The sequence below is a fragment of the Manihot esculenta genome, chromosome 15 (assembly GCF_001659605.2).
Source record: "Manihot esculenta cultivar AM560-2 chromosome 15, M.esculenta_v8, whole genome shotgun sequence".
Classification (NCBI taxonomy): Eukaryota; Viridiplantae; Streptophyta; class Magnoliopsida; order Malpighiales; family Euphorbiaceae; genus Manihot; species Manihot esculenta.
In genome coordinates this window covers 20,233,642-20,254,492 of record NC_035175.2, presented here as the reverse complement: position 1 = coordinate 20,254,492, position 20,851 = coordinate 20,233,642, and the positions used below count along the sequence as shown (strand labels likewise).

Here is a 20,851-nt window from a genome sequence, read left to right as displayed (position 1 = left end):
AATTTAACTTTAGGCCACCAAACTTGAGTTTTTCTAAGTACAAAATAACAGTTATTTCAGTATATAAACAGTTCTATTTGTATTTAATGTACCCCCAATGGCCATATTTATATTAGAACTATAAATATAATGTGTCTTTCATATGGAAAAATTTACAATAACCATTTGAGCATATATTTATTGAGATTAAAGCACTTGTCACTTTTTCTCTCTCTAAACCTTGAGTCATAGCATTAATTTCTTAAAAGATAGTTTTGAGTTGTAATTGTTTTGTGTTTTGAGATTAAGTGAGGGTTGTTGTGTAAATTTATTATATTGGGTGTAGTTTTGAGCAAATGATTGCTCTTGTGATAAAAAGAGGATTGTAAAGATTAAGGGTTTTGCTCTAGAATTGTAAGAGATTTTAATTTTCACCCAAAGAAGATTTAATAGTGGACTTGAACTCTCAAGGAGGGCCTTGAAGAGAGTACATAGGCTTGAGATAGTTGAACTTCTATAAATCCTTGTGTTCATTATCACTCTTCCTTTCTTATTCCTTTTTAACTTGTGTTTTTAGCCCTTAAATTTTTATAAACTCAATACACCTCTCTCTTAAGTTGCTTCAAGGGACAACAAGTGGTATTAGAGCTGGTCTCCCTTTTTAAAAGATTTAATAATCTTGGAGTAAAAATTAATGGCAACCCTCAATACTCAAGAAAGTCAATCTATTGTGAGACCATCCTTCTTTGATGGAAATGACTTTTTATATTGAAAAAAATAGAATGTACTATTTTCTAAAATAAGTAGGAGTTGATTTGTGGGATATTATGGAGAATGACCCTTTCTTTCTAATAAAATGGTAGAGTAAAAACAAGAGCAAAAGCCTAAGAGCGAATGGAGTGAACTAAAGAAGAGAAAAGTAGCCCTTAATGATAAATCCATTCACATTTTATTTTGTGCTCTTAGTAGAAGTGAGTACAACAAAGTATGCATGAAGTCTACCACCAAGGAGATTTGGGATACTTTATTTGTCACTCATAAAGTTACCAATCAAGTAAAAAAATAAGATAGAATCCCTTATCTACCAATATGAATTGTTCAAAATGAAATCCGATGAAACCATTATCCAAATATATGATAGGTTCATTGAGATTATTGGAGTGATAAAATCCCTTAGGAAGACATTCACAAATGAGGAATTGGTGAAGAAAATTCTTAGATGTCTACCTAAGGATTGGCTACCTAAGGTGACCTCTTTAAAGGATGCTAAAGACTTAAATAAGGTAAAATTAGATGAGCTTTTAGGAAATCTCATTGATTATGAGATGACACTAAAGAGAGAGCAAGTGGAGGAACCTAGCAAAGTGAAAAAGAACATTGCTTTAAGGGTATCTTCTGAAGACTCTAGTGAGGAAGAAGAAGAGCTAAATGAAGAAGAATTATCCTTGGTGACTAGGAGGATAAGAAAGTTGCTCTTTCAAAATGAAAATTTCATCCCAAATAAAAGGTTTAGAAAGGACAAAGGTGAATCAAGCAAGAAGAAATTGATTATTTATTATGAGTGCAATAAACTGAGTCACTAAAAGTAGATTATTCAAGTTGAAGAAGCCTATTAAAAAGTTCAAGAAGAAGGCATTCTAAGCAACATGAGATGAGTCAAGTGACATCGAAGAGGAGGACGTTGGTGAAGGAGTTATCAGCATTTGCTTCATGGCCTTAGAGAAAAGCTCCAATGAGGTAACTACACTTGATGATATTACCATGTGTGATGATGTTGTTGAATTTTCATATGATGAACTTGTTAGTGCTTTAAAATTGATGAATGATGAACTAGAAAAGAGTTGTAAGAAAAATAAAGTTTTGAAACATAAATTAGTTAGCTTAAGAATAGAAAGTGAGAACTCACCTAAGGATTCTTCACCCTCAAATGATGATTTACAAAAATCCTTAGATGAGCTCTCACTAGAAAACAAAAATTTTAAAAATGAAATCCTTAGATTGAAAAATTCTCTTTCAAAATTTTTAAAAGATAAGGATAAACTTGATGAAATATTAGACTCTTAAATATCTCCTAGCATCAAGTAGGCTTTGGCTATAATAAATCAACTCAAGTAAGTCCTTCCAAAACTATTTTTATTAAAACTACTAATTTGAATGAACCTAAGGTGTCTACCTCTAATGGGCATGAACTTAAAGCTCCCAGTGGAAATGCACCTATAAAGAATGCACATGTACATCAATCCACTAGACACAATGTTCATACAACAATATATACCTAGGCAATTTTCATATAAAAGAAATGCTAATTATAGACCACATATTTCTAGTTCACATAATCATCACACTCATCATACTTCTTGCTCACATGCTTATAATGGACAAAAGAGAAATGACTATATAAGAACACAAGCACACTAATTTACCTATGGACCTAGAACAAGAAGGTTAAATGGTCATTGTCACTATTATGGCAAATTTGATCACACCAACTATAGATGTGCTATTAGAAAAGTAAATCTTGGATATGGAAGTATATGGAAATAGAAAAATGAAATGACTAAGCCCCAAGGACCCAAGTAAATTTGGATACCTAAAGTTATTTGAATCTCTTCTTGTAGGTGTGCTTGAAATTCTCAAAACTTGAAAGCAAATGGTATTTGGATAATAGATGTTCAAGGAACAGGACCATAAATTCTAGTCACTTAATCTCTTTTGAAGAGAAGGATGGTAATGGACAAGTGACCTTTGGAGATAATTAAAAAGGTGGAATTGTAGGAATAGTGATAACTCTTGGATTTGGCATAGAGACTCTCTCATGCTAGCGTGGATCTTCTAAAAAATTTGAGTAAGGATGAGTTAGTTGATGGCCTTCCAAAGATCAAATTTTAAAAGGACAAAGTGTGTGATGCTTGTCAAATGAATAAGCAAGTTAAAAGTTTTTTTAAATCTATTAATAAGGTAACCACTTCTAGACCTCTACAACTTTTGCATATAGATTTTTTTGGGTCTAACTACAGAAGTTAGTCTTGGTGGCATGCATTATGATTTTGTCATAGTAGATGACTACTATAGATATACTTGGATTGTGTTCCTTACTCATAAGGATGACTGTATTGATGCTTTTAAAAGTCTTACCAAGAAAGTTAAAAGCAAAAAAGGTTTTCAACTGCTTTAATAAAGAGTGATCGTGGTAGATAATTTGAAAATGAGAAGTTTGAATTTTTTTATAACAAGTTAGGAATCACTCATAATTTTTTATCTCCTAGGACTCCCCAATAAAATGGTGTTATTGAAAGAAAAAATAGAAATCTTTTAGATATGGGGAGGACTATATTAAGAAAATATAATCTACCTACCTATTTTTTAGTAGAAGCTATTAATACGGCTTGTTATGTTTCAAATCAAGTTTTAATTAGACCTCTTCTAAATAAAATCCCTTATGCGCTTTGGAATGGAAGAAAATCTAGAGTTGGTTATTTTAGAGTTTTTGGTTGTAAATGCTTTATCTTAAACATAAGGATAATTTAGGTAAATTTGACTCTAAAACTGATGAATGTATCTTCTTAGGATACTTTACATCTAGTAAATTACGTAGAGTATTCAATAAGAGAACACTGATAGTTGAAGAGTTAATGCATTTTTTATGAATCTAATCCCTTTGCTCTTAGAAAGGAGATAGTTTGTGATGATAATCTTGTAAGTAACCTTGATGAGTTGACTATTGAAGATCCTCAATCCATATAGATCAAATTCAACCCAAAGCGGATCCTATGGAGGCAAAGGAAGATGAGATTAGACTCTGAAAGTAATAAATGCAACTTATACAAAGCCAAGGAGTCTAACATGACTGGCCAAAGGATTGGACCTACAAAAATGATCATTCCAAGGATCAAATAATTAGTGATGCATTATAAGGGGGTAACAGTTAGATCCTCTATTAGATATGTATATAATAACATTGCATTCATATCTCATATAGAACCTAAGTCCATAGATGAGGCCATTAGTGATGAGAGTTGGGTTCTTACTATGCAAGAAGAACTCAACCAATTTGAAAAGAATAAGGTTTGGACCTTAGTTCCTAGACCTAAATATCACTCTACCATAGGCATCAAATGGGTGTTTAGAAACAAGCTTAATGAAGATGAAAATATTACTAGGAACAAATTTAGGTTGGTAGCTAAAGGTTATAACTAAGAGAAGGGCATAGAATATAATGAGACTTTTGCCTCCGTAGTTAGATTATAAGTCATTAGAATCATGCTTGCATATGCATCTTACATGAATTTTAAGTTTTTTTAAATGGATGTGAAAAATGCATTTTTAAATGGTTTTATTGTGGAGGAGGTTTACGTTGAGCAACCTCCCGATTTTGAAAATTATTATTTTCCAAAGCATATTTTAAATTGTAAAAAACTTTATATGGTTTAAAATAAGCTCCAAGAGCTTGGAATAAAAGATTAAGTAATTTTATTTTGCAAAATGATTTTTCAAAAGGTAAGGTAGATGCAACTCTTTTTGTCAAAAATCATGGAAATGACATCCTTGTAATGCAAATATATATTAATGATATTTTATTTGGTGCTATTAATGTGTATTTGTGTGAAGAATTTTTAAAAGTAATGAAAAGTAAGTTTGAGATGAGCATGATGGAAGATCTCAAATTCTACTTTGGGCTTCAAATCAAATAAGCTAAGGATGACATCTTCATCAACCAAGCTAAGTACACAAAGGAGCTAACTAAAAGATTCAGAATGGAGAATAGCAAGCCTAATAGAACTCCAATGAGTACAAACACCAAGCTTGACAAGAATGAAAAGGGTAAATTGGTTGATGAAAAGCTCTATATAGGTGATCAAACATAAATTAGCCACATTTTCATTATCTTTATTATTGCTTATTTACACATTTTTCTATCTTAATTTATGTTTTTGTTATGTTTTTAAAGAAAAGGAAGAAAATGGAAAATTGTAGAAAAAGTGCAGAAAAAAGCTGGAAAAGTGATTGGGTCAAAGTGATTTGGCCAAATCACTGCCCAAATCTAGCTGAAGCAGAAACCTGGAACCATCTCACAGGAAAGTGATTGGGTCAGAGCAATTTGGTCAAATCAGACAAAGGAAGCAGAGCAATCGAGCTGAGGCAGAAAAACCTGGAAGTGAATTTTCAGAAGTGATTGGGTCAAAGCGATTTGCCCAAATCACCCGCCCAAATCACTTTCACATAGAAAAGACAGCAGAGGCGGGAAAAGTGCAGAAATTCAGAATTCAAAAGAAAAGAAGCCCAAATCCACCTCAAACACCACCATCTCAATTCCAAAAGTCACGAGGATGTCCTTCTACCAAGAGAATTCCGTCTACAACAAAATTCAAAAACAAAGAGGAATTAAAGACCACAAAGACCAAGTCAAAATAGGGATTTCAAACCCTAATTGAACTTGGACTCTCCAGCTATAAGAAGGCAGCCTCCAAACCAGCAAAGCATCATCCTCTCCTCCTCGGAAATTCTGCAGAATTACAGCCGACTCTCCTTCTCCTTCCTTTCTTCTTTCTTTTGTGTACTTTGTCCACCATGAATGGCTAAATTCATTCTTTTCTAGTTGAAGTTGAGGAAATTCAGATTTGTGATGAATTGGGAGATTTAAAACTCCATTGTTAAACTCTTATTTGCTTTCAATATTTATGCAACTTGATCTTTTCTATAATTGTTACTTTGCTTTTAGAATCAATAAGGGCCCATTGCTTTTAATTTGCTTAAGTAATAAATTGTTTGAATGATTTAGGTCTGTAATTGCTTATATTATTTGAACACAAATATAATCAGTTGCATAATCTAGACTTGACCACGCGGTTGGCAAGGATAGAATTGGGTTTCTCTAAGTCTTAATGCAGTCAACAGTTGTTCGATGCTAAATGCCCCAAGGACGTTCCTTGGCAACTTGTTGATTAGTGTTTGATTGGCGAACGTTTCCTAATCAAACTAGAACTAAGGAGGAATTTGGTTGTGAGAAGCGTCTTCCACAACCAAAACTAATTTATTGAAATAAAATAGGAGTCTTAAATAATCAATGATCAATTCTAAACAAACTGAAATAGACTCATACTTCAACTAGAATCTCTTTCCCATTGAAATTCTCATTTATTTAAATTATTGCTCTCTTTTGCTTTTTAGATTTAAATCATCAAAACAAACCCCCCTCTTTTACTTATTTGTTATTTATTTGCCTTAGTCATTATTAGGAAGATCGTTGGTGTCAAATCCCTGTGGTTCGATCCTATTGCCACTATCTGCAAGTTAATTGTTGATTGTCTAATAGGTTTATTTTTTACGGCTTCGACAACCGCTATCAAAAATTGGCGCCGTTGCCGGGAATTTGATTTAAACTAACGTATTTTCCCTTTATGACCAGGGCTGGCCGTAAAGAAAATTTTCTTTATGATCCGGAGATAGAACGCACCGCCAAAAGCTTAAGGAAGCAAGCAAACTTGAGGAACCAAGCCTCAAAAGCATCTTCATCAGCAACAGCAACTAATTTGGAGCCTGTCGTCCGATCTGCCACTGCACCAGCAAAATCACCTACTGCCCCTGCTGCAGAAATTTTTTCACCAGCAGACTCGCCTACTGCCGCATCTGCCACTGCTGAAGTTGCACCAGAAACAGGATTCCAGGGTACTGCAGAAAATCCAGCAATGGTAGAACCCCCTGTTGCACGTGAAGAAGCTGAAATTCAAGCTGGGAACCTACCTGTCCAAGCACCACAGCCACGGGAGAGAACACTCCGAGAGCTGGCTATGCCAGCTGAAGACCAAGCACCATTATGCATAACTTATCCCCAACTAACAGCACCTTTTGAATTGAAAACAGGTCTGATACATCTCCTTCCCAAATTTAGAGGCCTTGAAAATGAGGATCCTCACAAGCACTTGAAGGAATTCCACATTGTGTGCGCAACCATGAGACCTCAAGGAATTTCAGAAGACCATGTCAAACTTAGAGCTTTTCCTTTCTCTCTTGAAGACTATGCCAAGGATTGGCTATTTTACTTACCACCCGGTTCCATCACATCATGGGCTGGGATGGTAAGGGCATTTTTGAGCAAATTCTTTCCTACCTCAAAAGCCATTGGCATCCGTCGTGAAATAAGTGGCATAAGGCAAAAGCATTCTGAAGGCCTATATGAGTACTGGGAGAGATTCAAGAGGCTGTGCACAAGCTGCCCCCAGCATGATATTTCTGACAAATCCCTCATCGAATATTTCTATGGAGGATTACTACCGGCAGAAAGGAAGTTTATTGATGCAGCTTGTAGAGGGTCAATTGAAGACAAATCACCTCGAGAGATTAGGAATTTAATTTCCACCATGGCAGCAGCATCTCAACAGTTTGGAGACCAAGAGCAGCCACCAAGAAAGGTGAATGAGGTAAGTACATCCGTTTTGGCATCCCAAATTTCTGATCTCACCAGTGCTGTCCGTAGTCTTGTTGTGGGTCAAGCCCAACAAGTCCAGTAAATTCAGCAACCAAGGCCATGTGGGGTATGTGCAAACATAAATCACCCAACTCATCTCTGTCCATCCCTTCAAGAAGAAGACCAGCAAGTCAATACTGTTGGAGGCTTCAATGGGCAAAGAAGGTATGATCCCTATGCAAACACCTATAATCCAGGTTGGAGGGACCATCCAAATTTTAGTTATGCAAGGGGAAATCAATATCCAAGCTATCAGCAGAGGAATCAAGCTCAAGCTACACCTCAAAAGTCCAATGCACCCCTTGAAGAGATTGTGAAAACCCTAGCAAATACTATGCAAAATCTTGAGCAACAAGTGAGCCAAATGGCCACTTCAATGAGCAAATTGGAGTCACAAGGGAAGCTACCCTCCCAAACTGAGATAAATCCAAGGCAAATGCTATTGCCATCACATTGAGAAGTGGAAAAGAGTTGCAAGACAGTAGGGCTAAAAAATTGCAAAAACAAGCCATGGAAGAAAATCTGCCAGAAAGTGATCAGGGCAGTCGATCTGCCCAAATCACTGACCCAATTGCAAGGCAGACTGAGCTGTCCAGCAGCGATCTGCCCAAATCGCCCAAGAAGGCAGAATTAGATCTGCCCAAATCAACAGACCTGGCAGAATCCAGTCAGAGGCAGAAAAAGCAACCAGCAAAGAAATTCAAGGTACCTCCTCCCTTTCCCAAAAGATTTGCAAGATCTCAAAAAGAAAAAGAGGAAAAAGAGATACTTGAAACACTCCGTAAGGTGGAAATCAACATACCTCTACTTGATGTTGTCAAGCAAATACCAAGGTATGCCAAATTCCTTAAGGAGCTATGCACCAATAGAAGGAAACTTGTTGAACGTGAAAAAGTAAGTGTGGGGGAGTGTGTTTCAGCTGTGATTCAAAGAAAGCTTCCAGTCAAATGCAAGGATAGAGGGATGTTCGCAGTTTCATGCAAAATAGGCAATGTGGGGATAAGGAAGGCCATGTGTGACCTTGGGGCTTCAATCAATGTCATGCCCCTTTCCATTTTTAACTTATTGAATGCAGGTACACTCAAGGGCACCAGCATAGTAATCCAATTGGCCGACCGATCTGTTGTCTACCCCAAAGGAGTGCTTGAAGATGTGTTGGTACAAGTGGACCAACTAGTCTTCCCAGCAGACTTTTATGTCATTGACATGGAGGAAGATAAGAGCAACACCACCTCTGACATCCTACTTGGGAGACCATTCTTGAGTACAGCCAGAACAAAAATGGATGTGCATGATGGCACATTAACCATGGAGTTTGAAGGGGAAGTTATCAAGTTTAATGTTTATAATGCCATGAAATTCCCCAATGATGTTTCTCCCGTTTATGGCCTTAATATTATTGATGATTTAAGTCAAGAAATTTTTTATTTTAATCAAGAAAATTTACTTTATGATGGTCTTTGCAGGAAAGAAAAAGTGGACAACAACAGCACCGAGACAGTGGAAACAGCAGACTGCTGTGCCTTACTAGTAGCAGATGATCTGCCCAAATCACCAGTACAAGCAGATCCTGACTTGCCCAAATCTGGAACAGACAGACAAGACAGAAAGTGATCTGCCCAGATCACCAGACCCAGCGCCAGACAATCTGCCCAAATCAGTGGACAGACAGCAGGTATCAGACCAGACAGCAACTGTACAAGCTTTGAAACCTTTGCCAAGGCACCTCAAATATGCCTACTTCGGGGCTGGAAAAACACTTCCAGTCATAATCTCCAACCAATTAAACCAGCAAGAAGAGGACAGCCTCCTAGAAGTGTTGAGGAAGCACAAAGAAGCAATTGGGTAGACCTTGGAAGACATAAAGGGCATATCACCATCAACATACATGCATTGAATACTCATGGAGGAGGAGTGCAAACCTGTCCGTGAGGCTCAAAGGAGGTTGAATCCACCAATGATGGAGGTTGTGAAGAAGGAAATAGTGAAGCTCTTGGATATGGGGGTGATCTACCCCATTTCTAACAGCAAATGGGTGAGCCCCATCCATGTGGTACCCAAGAAGACTGGGATTACTATTGTCCCTAATTCTGAAGGAGAGCTAGTACCCACTCGTGTGCAAAATGGGTGGAGAGTGTGCATGGATTACAGGAAGCTCAACACAGCCACAAGGAAAGACCATTTTCTCTTACCCTTCATGGACCAAATGCTTGAGAGACTTGCTGGAAAAAGCCATTACTGCTGTCTTGATGGATACTCGGGATTCTATCAAATCCCAGTATTCACATGCCCATTTGGCACCTTTGCATTTAGGAGGATGCCATTTGGTCTTTGCAATGCACCAACCACTTTTCAAAGGTGTATGATTAGTATTTTTTCTGATTATGTGGAGAAAATTATTGAAGTCTTCATGGATGATTTCACGGTATATGGAAACTCTTTCCAAGAATGCCTAGCCAACTTGGAGAAGATACTTCAAAGATGCTTGGAGGCAAATCTGGTTTTGAACTATGAGAAGTGTCACTTCATGGTCAGCCATGGCCTGATTCTCGGCCACATTGTTTCAGCAAAAAGAATAGAGGTTGACAAAGCAAAAACAGACAACATCAAAGGGCTGCCCTATCCAACTAGCATCCGGGAGATTCGTTCATTCTTAGGCCATGCTGGGTTTTACAGAAGGTTTATTAAAGATTTCTCCAAAATAACTCAGCCTTTGTGTAGATTATTACAGCAGGATGTCCCATTCGAGTTTGATGAAAACTGCAGAACAGCTTTTGATTTGGTCAAATCACTACTGGTCACTGCCCCAGTCATCCAGCCACCTGATTGGACTCTTCCATTTGAGATCATGTGTGATGCCAACAACTTTGCTGTAGGTGCAGTGTTGGGACAGCGCAAAGGTAACTCTCCTCATGTCATTCACTATGCCTCACGCACCCTAGATGCTGCACAATGCAATTATTCTACCACAGAAAAAGAGTTGCTAGCTGTTGTGTTTGCATTAGAGAAATTTCGGTCCTATCTACTTGGGACAAGGGTGATTATTTATTCAGACCATGCTGCATTGAGATATTTAATCAAGAAAAAGGAGTCCAAACCAAGGCTAGTGCGATGGATATTGCTTATGCAAGAGTTTGACTTGGAGATTCGTGACAAAAAGGAAAAAGAGAACCTTGTAGCTGACCACCTCAGTAGGATACTGACCGAGATGGAGACCTGCCCCATCAACGAAGATTTTCCTGATGAGCACCTCTTTGCTGTCCAAGAAGAAGAACCATGGTATGCTGATATGGTAAATTATCTTGCCACAGGTGCTTTACCTCCTGATTTGCCTAAACACATGAGAGACAAGATCAAGAAAGATGCAAGGTATTATGTGTGGGATGAGCCTTACCTATGGAAGCATTGTGCAGACTAAGTCATAAGGAGATGCATCCCGGATTAAGAAACACATTCTGTCCTAGCCTTCTACCACTCATATGGCTGTGGAGGACATTTTGGGCCACGTAAGACAGCTTTAAAAATCCTTGAAAGTGGGTTATATTGGCCTAACATCTTCCGAGACTCTTATTTATTTAGTAGGTCATGTGCAAGATGCCAACAAATGGGAAACCTTGGCAACCGAAGTGAAATGCCACAAGCACCCATCATGGTTTGTGAAATCTTTGACATTTGGGGCATTGACTTCATGGGACCATTCCCACCTTCCTTTGGCAACACCTACATATTGCTAGTTGTGGACTATGTGTCCAAGTGGATAGAGGCCAAAGCAACAAGAGCTGATGATGCAAAGGTGTTGTTGACTTTGTAAAATCCCACATATTCTCCAGGTTCGGTCTGCCCAAGGCAATAATCAGTGATCGAGGCACCCATTTCTGCAACAAGGTGGTAGAAACTCTCCTCAAAAAGCACCATGTCATCCATAGAACCTCTACTGCCTATCATCCTCAAACAAATGGGCTGGCCGAAGTCTCAAATAGGGACATCAAGTCCATCCTTGAGAAAACAGTTTGCCCAAATCGCAAGGATTGGAGGGTGCGCCTCAATGGTGCCTTGTGGGCATATAGGACAACCTATAAAACTCCAATTAGGATGTCTCCATATAGGCTGATTTATGGAAAAGCTTGCCATCTACCCGTAGAACTTGAACACAAAGCCTATTGGGCTGTCAAAAGGTGTAATCTTGATGAAAAAGAAGCTGGAATCCATAGAAAGTTGCAAATTCAAGAGCTTGAGGAAATTCGGCGTGATGCATATGAAGCTTCATGGGATTATAAAGCTAAGACTAAAGCCATTCATGACAAACACATCTCCAGAAAACAATTTCAGGTTGGTGATAAGGTCTTGCTTTTTGATTCAAGGTTCAAATTATTTCCTGGAAAGCTTCAGTCTAGGTGGATTGGGCCATTCTTGGTTGAGCACATCTATCCACATAGGGCTATTGACATACGGAGTCCACAAACAAGCAAAGTTTTCAAAGTCAATGGACACCGTTTGAAGAAATTTTATGAAGGATTTACTGTTCACCTTGTGGAAGAGGTCCCCTTGGATCCTCCTTCCCCAGACTGCTGATCAAACCACTGCTGTCCAGCCCAAGACAGAAAATAGGGCACCACTGGGAGGCAATCCAGCTGAAGCGATCTGCCTAAATCACTGGGGCAAATCGACTGAGTGTACCATAGTCACAAGTGATTGGGGCAGGTGATATGCCCAAATCGACAGGCCAAATCGACAAGGTCCATCTCAGAAAGAACAAGATTAGCCAGGCAATTGCACCGAAGAAGTGATTTGCCCAGGTGATTTGCCCAAATCGACAGGCCAAATCGTCAGCTCAGCTCACCAACAGCAAAAAGCGTGAACAGTACTGTCCAAGCAACTGCAATGAAGAAAGTGATTTGGCCAAGTGATTTGCCCAAATCACCGATCAAATCACCCTGTCAAGAAGCCAGAGACCCAGCATTTAATGATCAGGGCAGTTCAACTACCCCAAATCACTTTAAATAATTTTTTTTTATTTTCTTCCCTTTCACGCTATCTCTTTCTGTTTCATCTTCTTCTTCTTCTCCAAGAAACTCCATCAGCGACATCAAGACACCATGGCCAAAACAAAGATGAAAGTTACCGGCGGTCCCGGTATGTGGAGGAGGCGCGGGATGCCCAGACCGATACGCATTCCTACCGATAGTGATGAAGAGGTAATGGAAAACCCTCCTCCCGTTCCCAATGACGCCGACACAGGACCAGTCGAAGAGACAGAGACCAGGTATATGTTGATGAGATCGTCAGGCTGCATGGGGTTCCTGTTTCGATAGTGTTCGATAGAGGGCCCCAGTTCACCTCCAGATTTTGGCGGAGTCTGCAGAATGCTATGGGTACCAGGTTGGATTTTAGCACTGCTTTCCATCCACAGACGGACGGACAGTCAGAGAGGACCATCCAGACAATAGAGGATATGCTCAGAATGTGTGTGCTGGACTTTGGCGGTTCTTAGAGGCAGCATCTACCCTTGGTGGAGTTTGCCTACAATAACAGCCATCATGCTAGCATCGGGATGGCTCCATATGAAGCTTTGTATGGGAGGAAGTGCAGATCACCTGTTTGCTGGGAAGAGGTTGGAGAAAAGGCCTTAGTAGGGCCTGACCTAGTAGAGATCACCAGCAGGGTGGTACCCATAATCAGAGAGAGGATCAAGACTGCTGCAAGCAAACAGAAGAGTTATGCAGACATCCGCAGAAGGCAAGTAGAGTTTCAGGAGGGGGATTTGGTATTGCTCAAGGTGTCTCCAATGAAAGGGGTGATTCGGTTCGGGAAGAAAGGTAAGCTGGCTCCACGGTACATCGGACCCTTTGAAGTCTTGCAAAAGATTGGGAATGTATCGTACAAGCTGGACTTGCCTGCTTCAATGGAGAGAATCCATCCGGTTTTCCATGTTTCAATGTTGAGGAAGTTTGTGTCAGATCCGGGCAAGGTTCTTAGTGAGCCTGATGTGGAGGTCCAAGATGATCTCACCTATGTTGAACAGCCAGTACGGATCATAGACACCCAGATCAGAAAGCTAAGAAACAAGGAAATCCCGATGGTGAAAGTCCTGTGGAACCACCACAATATGGAAGAATGTACTTGGGAGACACGGGAGTCCATGCTCCAGCAATACCCTTATCTTTTCTGAGGTTAGTTCCTTGTGAGTTTTATGTGCTTTGTACGTATGATATGTGTATGCCATGCTATGTGCTAGTTGAGGAACATTCGAGGACGAATGTTCTTAAGGGGGGAGAATGTAATACCCGGCTAGACTCCGGTATCAGAATTTCTACCATCCGGTGGAATCTCGGATGTCGGAGACTTCTAGAAGGGTAAAACCATGTTTTCATAAAATGTTTTAATGTGTTTTATGGTTTTAAACAAGATGGAAATGAGTTTTTACATGAAAACAACCTTGGAGAAAAACCCAGGTTTGGTCGCCGAACATGCAGGCATTTCGGGTGTGCCTTAGGCCCCCGAAGGCATAAGTGAGGGAAGTCCAGGTTTGGCCGCCGAACCTCAAGTTCGGCCGCCGAACATGGCATGCATGCGGAGGCACGTTCGGCCTCCGAACGTGGCCTGGCCAGCCACTATAAAAGGGTCCCTTAGCCGAAAACGGGCGAGTTTTTCTCCCCATTGTCGGCCAAGGTGAGCTCTCCGCCGTTCCTCACCAATCTTTGAGTTTTTCCCTCAAATCTTTCACGATTTTCACAAGTTTTCATCTTGTTTTGAAGATTTTCGAGTTTAAAGCAAGTTTTGGAGCTTTGAGGTTCAAGAACTCAAATCTCTCCCATCTCCGAGCTAGGGTCATTTTCCTCTCGATCTACTAGAGGTAAGGGCCGATCTTGAGCTCACTACATGTTTTTAATTCTTGAAGTAGAAATGCATGTGTAGGGTTTTATGAGTTTTTGGGTTTATGTTGGTTTATGGGCAATGTATGTTGGATTTGTGTTGGTTGATGTGTTGTAGATGGGGTTTAAGATAGTTTGAAGCCCCTAGGAGCTTGTATGCTTCAGTATGTGTGTTGTAGAATAGGATTATGCATGTTTGTAAGGTTTGGGAGGCTTTGGAGGCAAGAGGAGCCAAGTTTATGCTCTTTGGCAGAAACCAGGTTCGGCAGCCGAAGGACTTTCGGCCACCGAACATGGCTGGGGAGGCAAGCCTTTCGGCTGCCGAAGCCTGCCCCCGAAAGGAGACTTTCGTCTCTGTCTGGGAGTTTCGGCCGCCAAAAGTGTCGCCGAACATGCATGAGTTTCGCCTCTGTCTAGGAGTTTCGGCCGCCGAAGGTGCCGCCGAACCTGCCTGACTTTCGGCTCTGGAGGGACTTTCGGCCGCCGAACCTGCCGCCAAAAGTGTCCTGTTCAGCCTTCCTTTGCATGTTTTTGCATGTTTGTTTTCAAGTTTTTTTAGGGGGTTTTTGGGGGATGTATTTAGAATTATGTTCTAGTTGTTTGGTCCCTCATTTGAGTCCACCTGTGTAGGTTCGAACCTGAGGAACCGAGGACCCCAGCAGTGAGTCAGCTGCTTCAGTCATTGTCAGAGCTAGCCAAGAGGTGAGTAGAATAAACCTTTACGATTTAAAGCAAATAACTTATAAAGTTTTTAGCATGTTCATGCATCATGAATGCCATGTGATGAATTAGGTTGTTTGCATTAGAATTCACGAATATGTTGCATTGCATTTATGATGTTGATGTGGATTGGTTATTGGATGATCCTTTAGTCCTCATATGATATGATGATGTTACGGCATGATACGGTATGGAAGTCCAGGTTGTACCCATTCTACGTCCCTGGCACGATGTAAGAGAAAGTCCAGGTTGTACCCATTCTACGTCCCTGGCACATTGGAATGCTATGTTATGTTATGTTAAGAGAAAGACCGGTTGACCCATTCTACGTCCCGGCACTTTGGAATGTAGAGGACTATTGGTGACAATACCATCCGAGATGTGATTTGTTGTGATGTGTTGCATTACATGATGGCATGAGAATTTAAATGTTGTTTTTCATTATTCTGCTCACTGGGCTCTAGTAGCTCACCCCTTTTCCCTAATCCCCCAGGATTGCAGGTACGGGCTAGACAGAGAAGTCAAGAAGAGTAAAGTCATATGTTTGTAATAGATAGAAAAGTGGACATGATAAATTGTAAGATGATGTAAAGTTGAATAGTCATGTTATGTATAATGATGTTGAGGATTAGAAGTTGTGCTTGACCCTATGGATGTTGTTATCCCCTTTTATTACATGATCTCAGATGTTTACGATGTATATGTAAACCAACTCAACATATGTTGTATCGCCCATTGGGGCATTGATGAGATCCCACAGAGGGGTCATGATTATGACTATGATTATGTATAGTGCATGCACAAGTTGAGTTTGGTGTATGAATGAAAGAAAATTTTTAATTTTTATGTATTTTTGTCGATCATGTATGGGATTAAACAGATTAACAGGATGCATGTTAGGCTTGCTACGGGTCTCGGCGGCCTTAAGTCGACCCGGATCCTAACGCCGGTAGCGGTCCGATTTTCGAGTCGTTACAGAATGGTATCAGAGCCCTAGGTTCATATGGTCGGACCTAGAGTGTCGGGCTCATAGATGTTATAGAAGGTCAAGCACAATAGGAAGATCATGTCCACTAGGATAGGATGTAGAGTCCTGTCTTGAATGATGATGTGAAATGCCATGATTATATACATGTGCATTAATGATATGTGATGTGGGTTCATGTGTGCCCACATGAACCATATGATGCTAATGTTTGCTTGTTATGTGCTGCCTTTCAGAAAACAGGATGAGGGGAACTCGTCGATCTGCACGATTGACTGGAGTGCCACCTGAGGATGAGGGCATGAGCGCCCGTCCTCCTGCATTGCCTAGGGCAATGTCATGTAGATCAAGCAGAGAAAGAGTGTCAAGGGACCCTAGAAGGTCTTTTGATGCTAGCAGAAGGGGGACAGATAGAGGAGGAAGTTCTTCAGATGTGAGGGAGGTTATGGAAGAGGATCAGAGGAGGGATGGGAATCTGGATGTCAGCATGACGGAAGAGGGGACAGGGGAGTCACAGGGAGGCGTTCAGGCCTTGGGGTATGGTTTTCCACCCCATTATCCACCCTTCCCACAGGGTTTAGGGTATCCGATGGGAGCCACATCGGATTACTCCAGCTTTAGCCCCTACCCTACCTACATGCCTTATCCACCTTTCTATCCACCTCACCCCCAGTACCCAGTTTATCCACCCTCACCCTTTTATCCTCACCCGGCGAACCCCACTTCGGGGAATGCTGCACCCCCACCTCCACCACCTACAGAACCAGCAGCCCCAGTTACTCAACCTTCTAGACCTAGCTCAGCCAACGGGAGCAAAGTCAAGATGACCGACTACATGAAACTGGGTGCTCCTCAGTATGAATAAGGGGATGACCCATTTGTATATCTTGAAAGGGTTAAGGTGATCACAGATGAGATTGGGGCTGATTACAGTAGAGCCATTCAGATGGCTGGGTTCACGCTTAAGTGCAAGAAGGCACGAGAGTGGTTCAAGAATTATGTGAACCCGAGAGTGGACAGCATGTCTTGGGAGGAGTTTGCAAACGAGTTTGCAGGATGGGCTTTCCTAGATAGTTCAAGGGAGCTGAAGATGATAGAGTTTGAGCAGTTGAGGCAGACTGATGAGATGGGTGTAGAGGAGTTCACAGACAGATTCTTGGAGCTGTTGCCATTTGCAGGGCAAAACCTTGACACAGACCAGAAAAGGTCAAGGAGGTATATCATGAAACTCCACTCCAGATATTCCTCCTTGATCCAGTCAGCAGATAGGGAGAGCTTCCATGCCATAGTGGATATGGCCCGAAAAATGGAGGCCAGTGCCATCGTTCAGGGAATAGTCAGACAGTCAGTGGCACAGTCTTCTGGTTCCAAGACCCCAGGCTCTTCTTCTCTGAGTGCAGCAGCTTCAAGTAGCAAAAAGTGGAGTAATACCACTAGGAAGCCCAAGAAGAACAATTTTTGGAACAAGGTCAAATCCAGTCTAGGACTAGGGAGTGGCTCGAGCTCTGATGCGGATAATGCAGTTTGTGCAAAGTGTAGTAGGCCACACAGGGGAGTTTGCCGGGCTGGGACAGCAGCCTGCTTCAGATGCGGGCAAGAGGGTCACATGGCTCGGGAGTGTCCTAGGGAAGCTTTTGGAGCACAGTCTCAGCAGACAGCTTCTGGCAGTGTGGCTCAGCCAGCAGCTCCAGCTGTGACTCAGGCCAGTGGCAGAGGTAGAGGGAGAGGGGCAGCCTCTTCTTCAGCGGGCTTCAGAGGTGAAGGTCCATCAGCTCCAGCACGGATCTTCACCATGACTCAGCAGGAGGCCGATGCATCTAACACCGTGGTGGCAGGTAACTTAGTCATTGGTTGTTCAGATGTGTATGCCTTGATGGACCCTGGTGCATCTCATTCTTTTATTGCTCCGAGAGCCGTCCAGAGGTTGGGGTTGATGATCTCTGAGTTAGAGTGTCCTCTCTGGGTCAGTGGACCCAAGTGTGATCTATCAGTGGCAGAGTCAGTCTGCCAGTTCAGTCCAATCTTTGTTGAGGGAAGATGCCTTTCCGCCGACCTTGTGGTTCTAGACTTGACAGATTTTGACGTCATTCTAGGGATGGACTGGTTATCTACCCATGGTGCTACCTTGGACTGCAGGGACAAGGTAGTCAGGTTCAGAGATCAGGATGGGTCAGAGGTTGTCTTCAGGGGAGACAGGAGGGGTACACCTAGAGGTCTGATATCAGATCTTCAGGCTCGTAGGTTGCTTAGGAAGGGATGTCAGGGGTATTTGGCTCAGGTGAGAGAGCTCAGCAGTCAGGTTAGAGAGCCCGCCTCGGTGCCAGTGGTTAGAGAGTTTTTAGACGTCTTCCCAGACGAGCTGCCAGGTTTACCACCTGCTAGGGAGATAGAGTTCGAGATAGAACTGATGCCTCGAACCCGACCGATCTCTATTCCTCCCTACAGGATGGCTCCAGCCGAGTTGAAAGAATTGAAGGAACAGTTGCAAGAGCTGGTAGAAAAGGGCTTCATCCGATCGAGCACCTCACCTTGGGGTGCACCAGTCTTGTTTGTCAGAAAGAAGGATGGATCCCTTAGACTTTGTATCGACTACAGGCAGTTGAACAAAGTCACTACCAAGAATAGGTACCCATTGCCAAGGATCGACGATCTATTCGACCAGCTAGCAGGAGCGGGTTGTTTCTCCAAAATAGATATGAGATCTGGGTATCATCAGCTGAGGATTAGAGAAGAAGATGTGCCAAAGACAGCTTTCAGGACCAGATATGGGCATTTTGAGTTCCTTGTAATGCCGTTCGGGTTAACCAACGCCCCTGCAGCATTCATGGATCTCATGAATAGAGTGTTTAGCCAATACCTGGATCACTTTGTTATTGTCTTCATAGATGATATCTTAGTGTATTCCAGGAATGCAGAGGAGCATACCCATCATCTGAGGTTGGTTCTGCAGACCTTGAGGGAACATGGCTTGTATGCTAAGTTCTCCAAGTGCGAGTTCTGGCTGAGGAGCATTTCATTCTTGGGGCATGTAGTGTCAGAAAATGGGATAGAGGTGGACCCCAAGAAGGTAGAAGTTGTGGCTAACTGGCCTAGACCCACTTCAGTGACAGAAATCAGGAGTTTCTTGGGTTTGGCAGGTTACTACAGGAGGTTCGTTCAGGACTTCTCAAAGATTGCAGCTCCTCTGACCAGGTTAACCAGGAAGAATCAGAAGTTTGTGTGGACCGACCAATGCGAAGAGAGTTTTGAAGAGCTTAAGAAGAGGTTGACTTTAGCACCAGTGTTAGCTCTGCCATCTAGTGATGAAGACTTTAAAGTCTTTTGTGATGCGTCCCGTGTGGGACTGGGTTGTGTACTAATGCAGAATGAGAGGGTGATTGCTTATGCTTCTAGACAGCTGAAGAAGCACGAGTTAAATTACCCCACGCATGACCTAGAGATGGTAACAATAATCTTTGCACTCAAGATGTGGAGGCACTACCTCTATGGGGTAAAATGTGAGATCTTTACAGATCATAAGAGCCTGCAGTACATCCTGAGTCAAAGAGATTTGAACTTGAGACAGAGAAGGTGGGTAGAGCTACTGAGTGACTATGATTGCAAGATTCAGTATCATCCGGGTAAGGCGAATGTCGTGGCAGACGCCCTAAGCCGGAAGTCACTAGGCAGTCTATCCCACATTACGGCAGAGAGGAGACCAGTGGTGAAGGAGTTTTACAAGCTCATTGATGAAGGTCTACAGTTGGAGTTGTCTGGTACAGGTGCTTTAGTGGCCTAAATGAGAGTGACACCTGTGTTTCTGGAGCAAGTAGCTCAGAAACAGCATGAGGACCCAGAATTAGTGAAGATTGCCAGGACTGTTCAGTCAGGCAAGGATAGTGAGTTCAGATTTGACAATAAGGGGATCCTCCGCTATGGGAGCAGACTTTGTGTATCAGATGACATAGGGCTAAAAGGAGACATTATGAGGGAGGCTCATAATGCAAGATACAACGTTCACCCCAGAGCCACCAAGATGTATCAAGATCTGAAAAAAGTTTATTGGTGGCCAACGATGAAGAAAGAAGTGGCACAGTTTGTGTCAGCCTGCGAAGTATGTCAGAGGGTGAAGCTGGAACATCAGAAGCCGGCTGGGATGCTTAACCCGCTACCTATTCCAGAGTGGAAATGGGAGAATATAGCTATGGACTTCGTAGTGGGGTTACCGGCGACGTCCAACAGATTGGACTCCATATGGGTGATTGTGGACAGACTCACCAAATCTGCTCACTTCATCCCTGTCAGGAGTGGCTATTCTGTGGACAAGTTGGCGCAGGTATATGTTGATGAGATCGTCAGGCTGCATGGGGTTCTTGTTTCGATAGTGTCCGATAGAGGGCCCCAGTTCACCTCCAGATTTTGGCGGAGTCTGCAGAATGCTATGGATACCAGGTTGGATTTTAGCACTGCTTTCCATCCACAGACGGACGGACAGTCAGAGAGGACCATCCAGACAATAGAGGATATGCTCAGAATGTGTGTGCTAGACTTTGGCGGTTCTTGGAGGCAGCATCTACCCTTGGTGGAGTTTGCCTACAATAACAGCCATCATGCTAGCATCGGGATGGCTCCATATGAAGCTTTGTATGGGAGGAAGTACAGATCACCTGTTTGCTGGGAAGAGGTTGGAGAAAAGGCCTTAGCAGGGCCTGAGCTAGTAGAGATCACCAGCAGGGTGGTACCCATAATCAGAGAGAGGATCAAGACTGCTGCAAGCAGACAGAAGAGTTATGCAGACATCCGCAGAAGGCAAGTAGAGTTTCAGGAGGGGGATTTGGTATTGCTCAAGGT

General features: G+C 42.0%; 1 protein-coding gene across 1 annotated transcript; it reads left to right on the top strand.

Moving 5' to 3' along the window:
* The first annotated feature begins 1,082 nt into the window (after positions 1-1,082).
* LOC122721966 lies at positions 1,083-8,975 on the top strand. The gene is made up of 5 exons (XM_043951387.1): positions 1,083-1,262; positions 2,598-2,706; positions 6,496-7,397; positions 8,027-8,855; positions 8,911-8,975. The coding sequence occupies exons 1-5, from the start codon at positions 1,083-1,085 to the stop codon at positions 8,973-8,975; spliced, it is 2,085 nt and encodes a 694-aa protein (XP_043807322.1).
* Positions 8,976-20,851: the final 11,876 nt, after the last annotated feature.

What these genes read in the sequence shown, in the direction of transcription:
- LOC122721966 (XM_043951387.1), top strand. Translation starts at nt 1,083, where the DNA reads ATGAAATCCGATGAAACCATTATCCAAATATATGATAGGTTCATTGAG. An exon ending in ATGCTAAAGACTTAAATAAG is followed by an intron (nt 1,263 to 2,597) that starts GTAAAATTAGAT and finishes CTCTTCTTGTAG; the next exon opens with GTGTGCTTGAAATTCTCAAA. An exon ending in TAATATTATTGATGATTTAA is followed by an intron (nt 8,856 to 8,910) that starts GTCAAGAAATTT and finishes TGGTCTTTGCAG; the next exon opens with GAAAGAAAAAGTGGACAACA.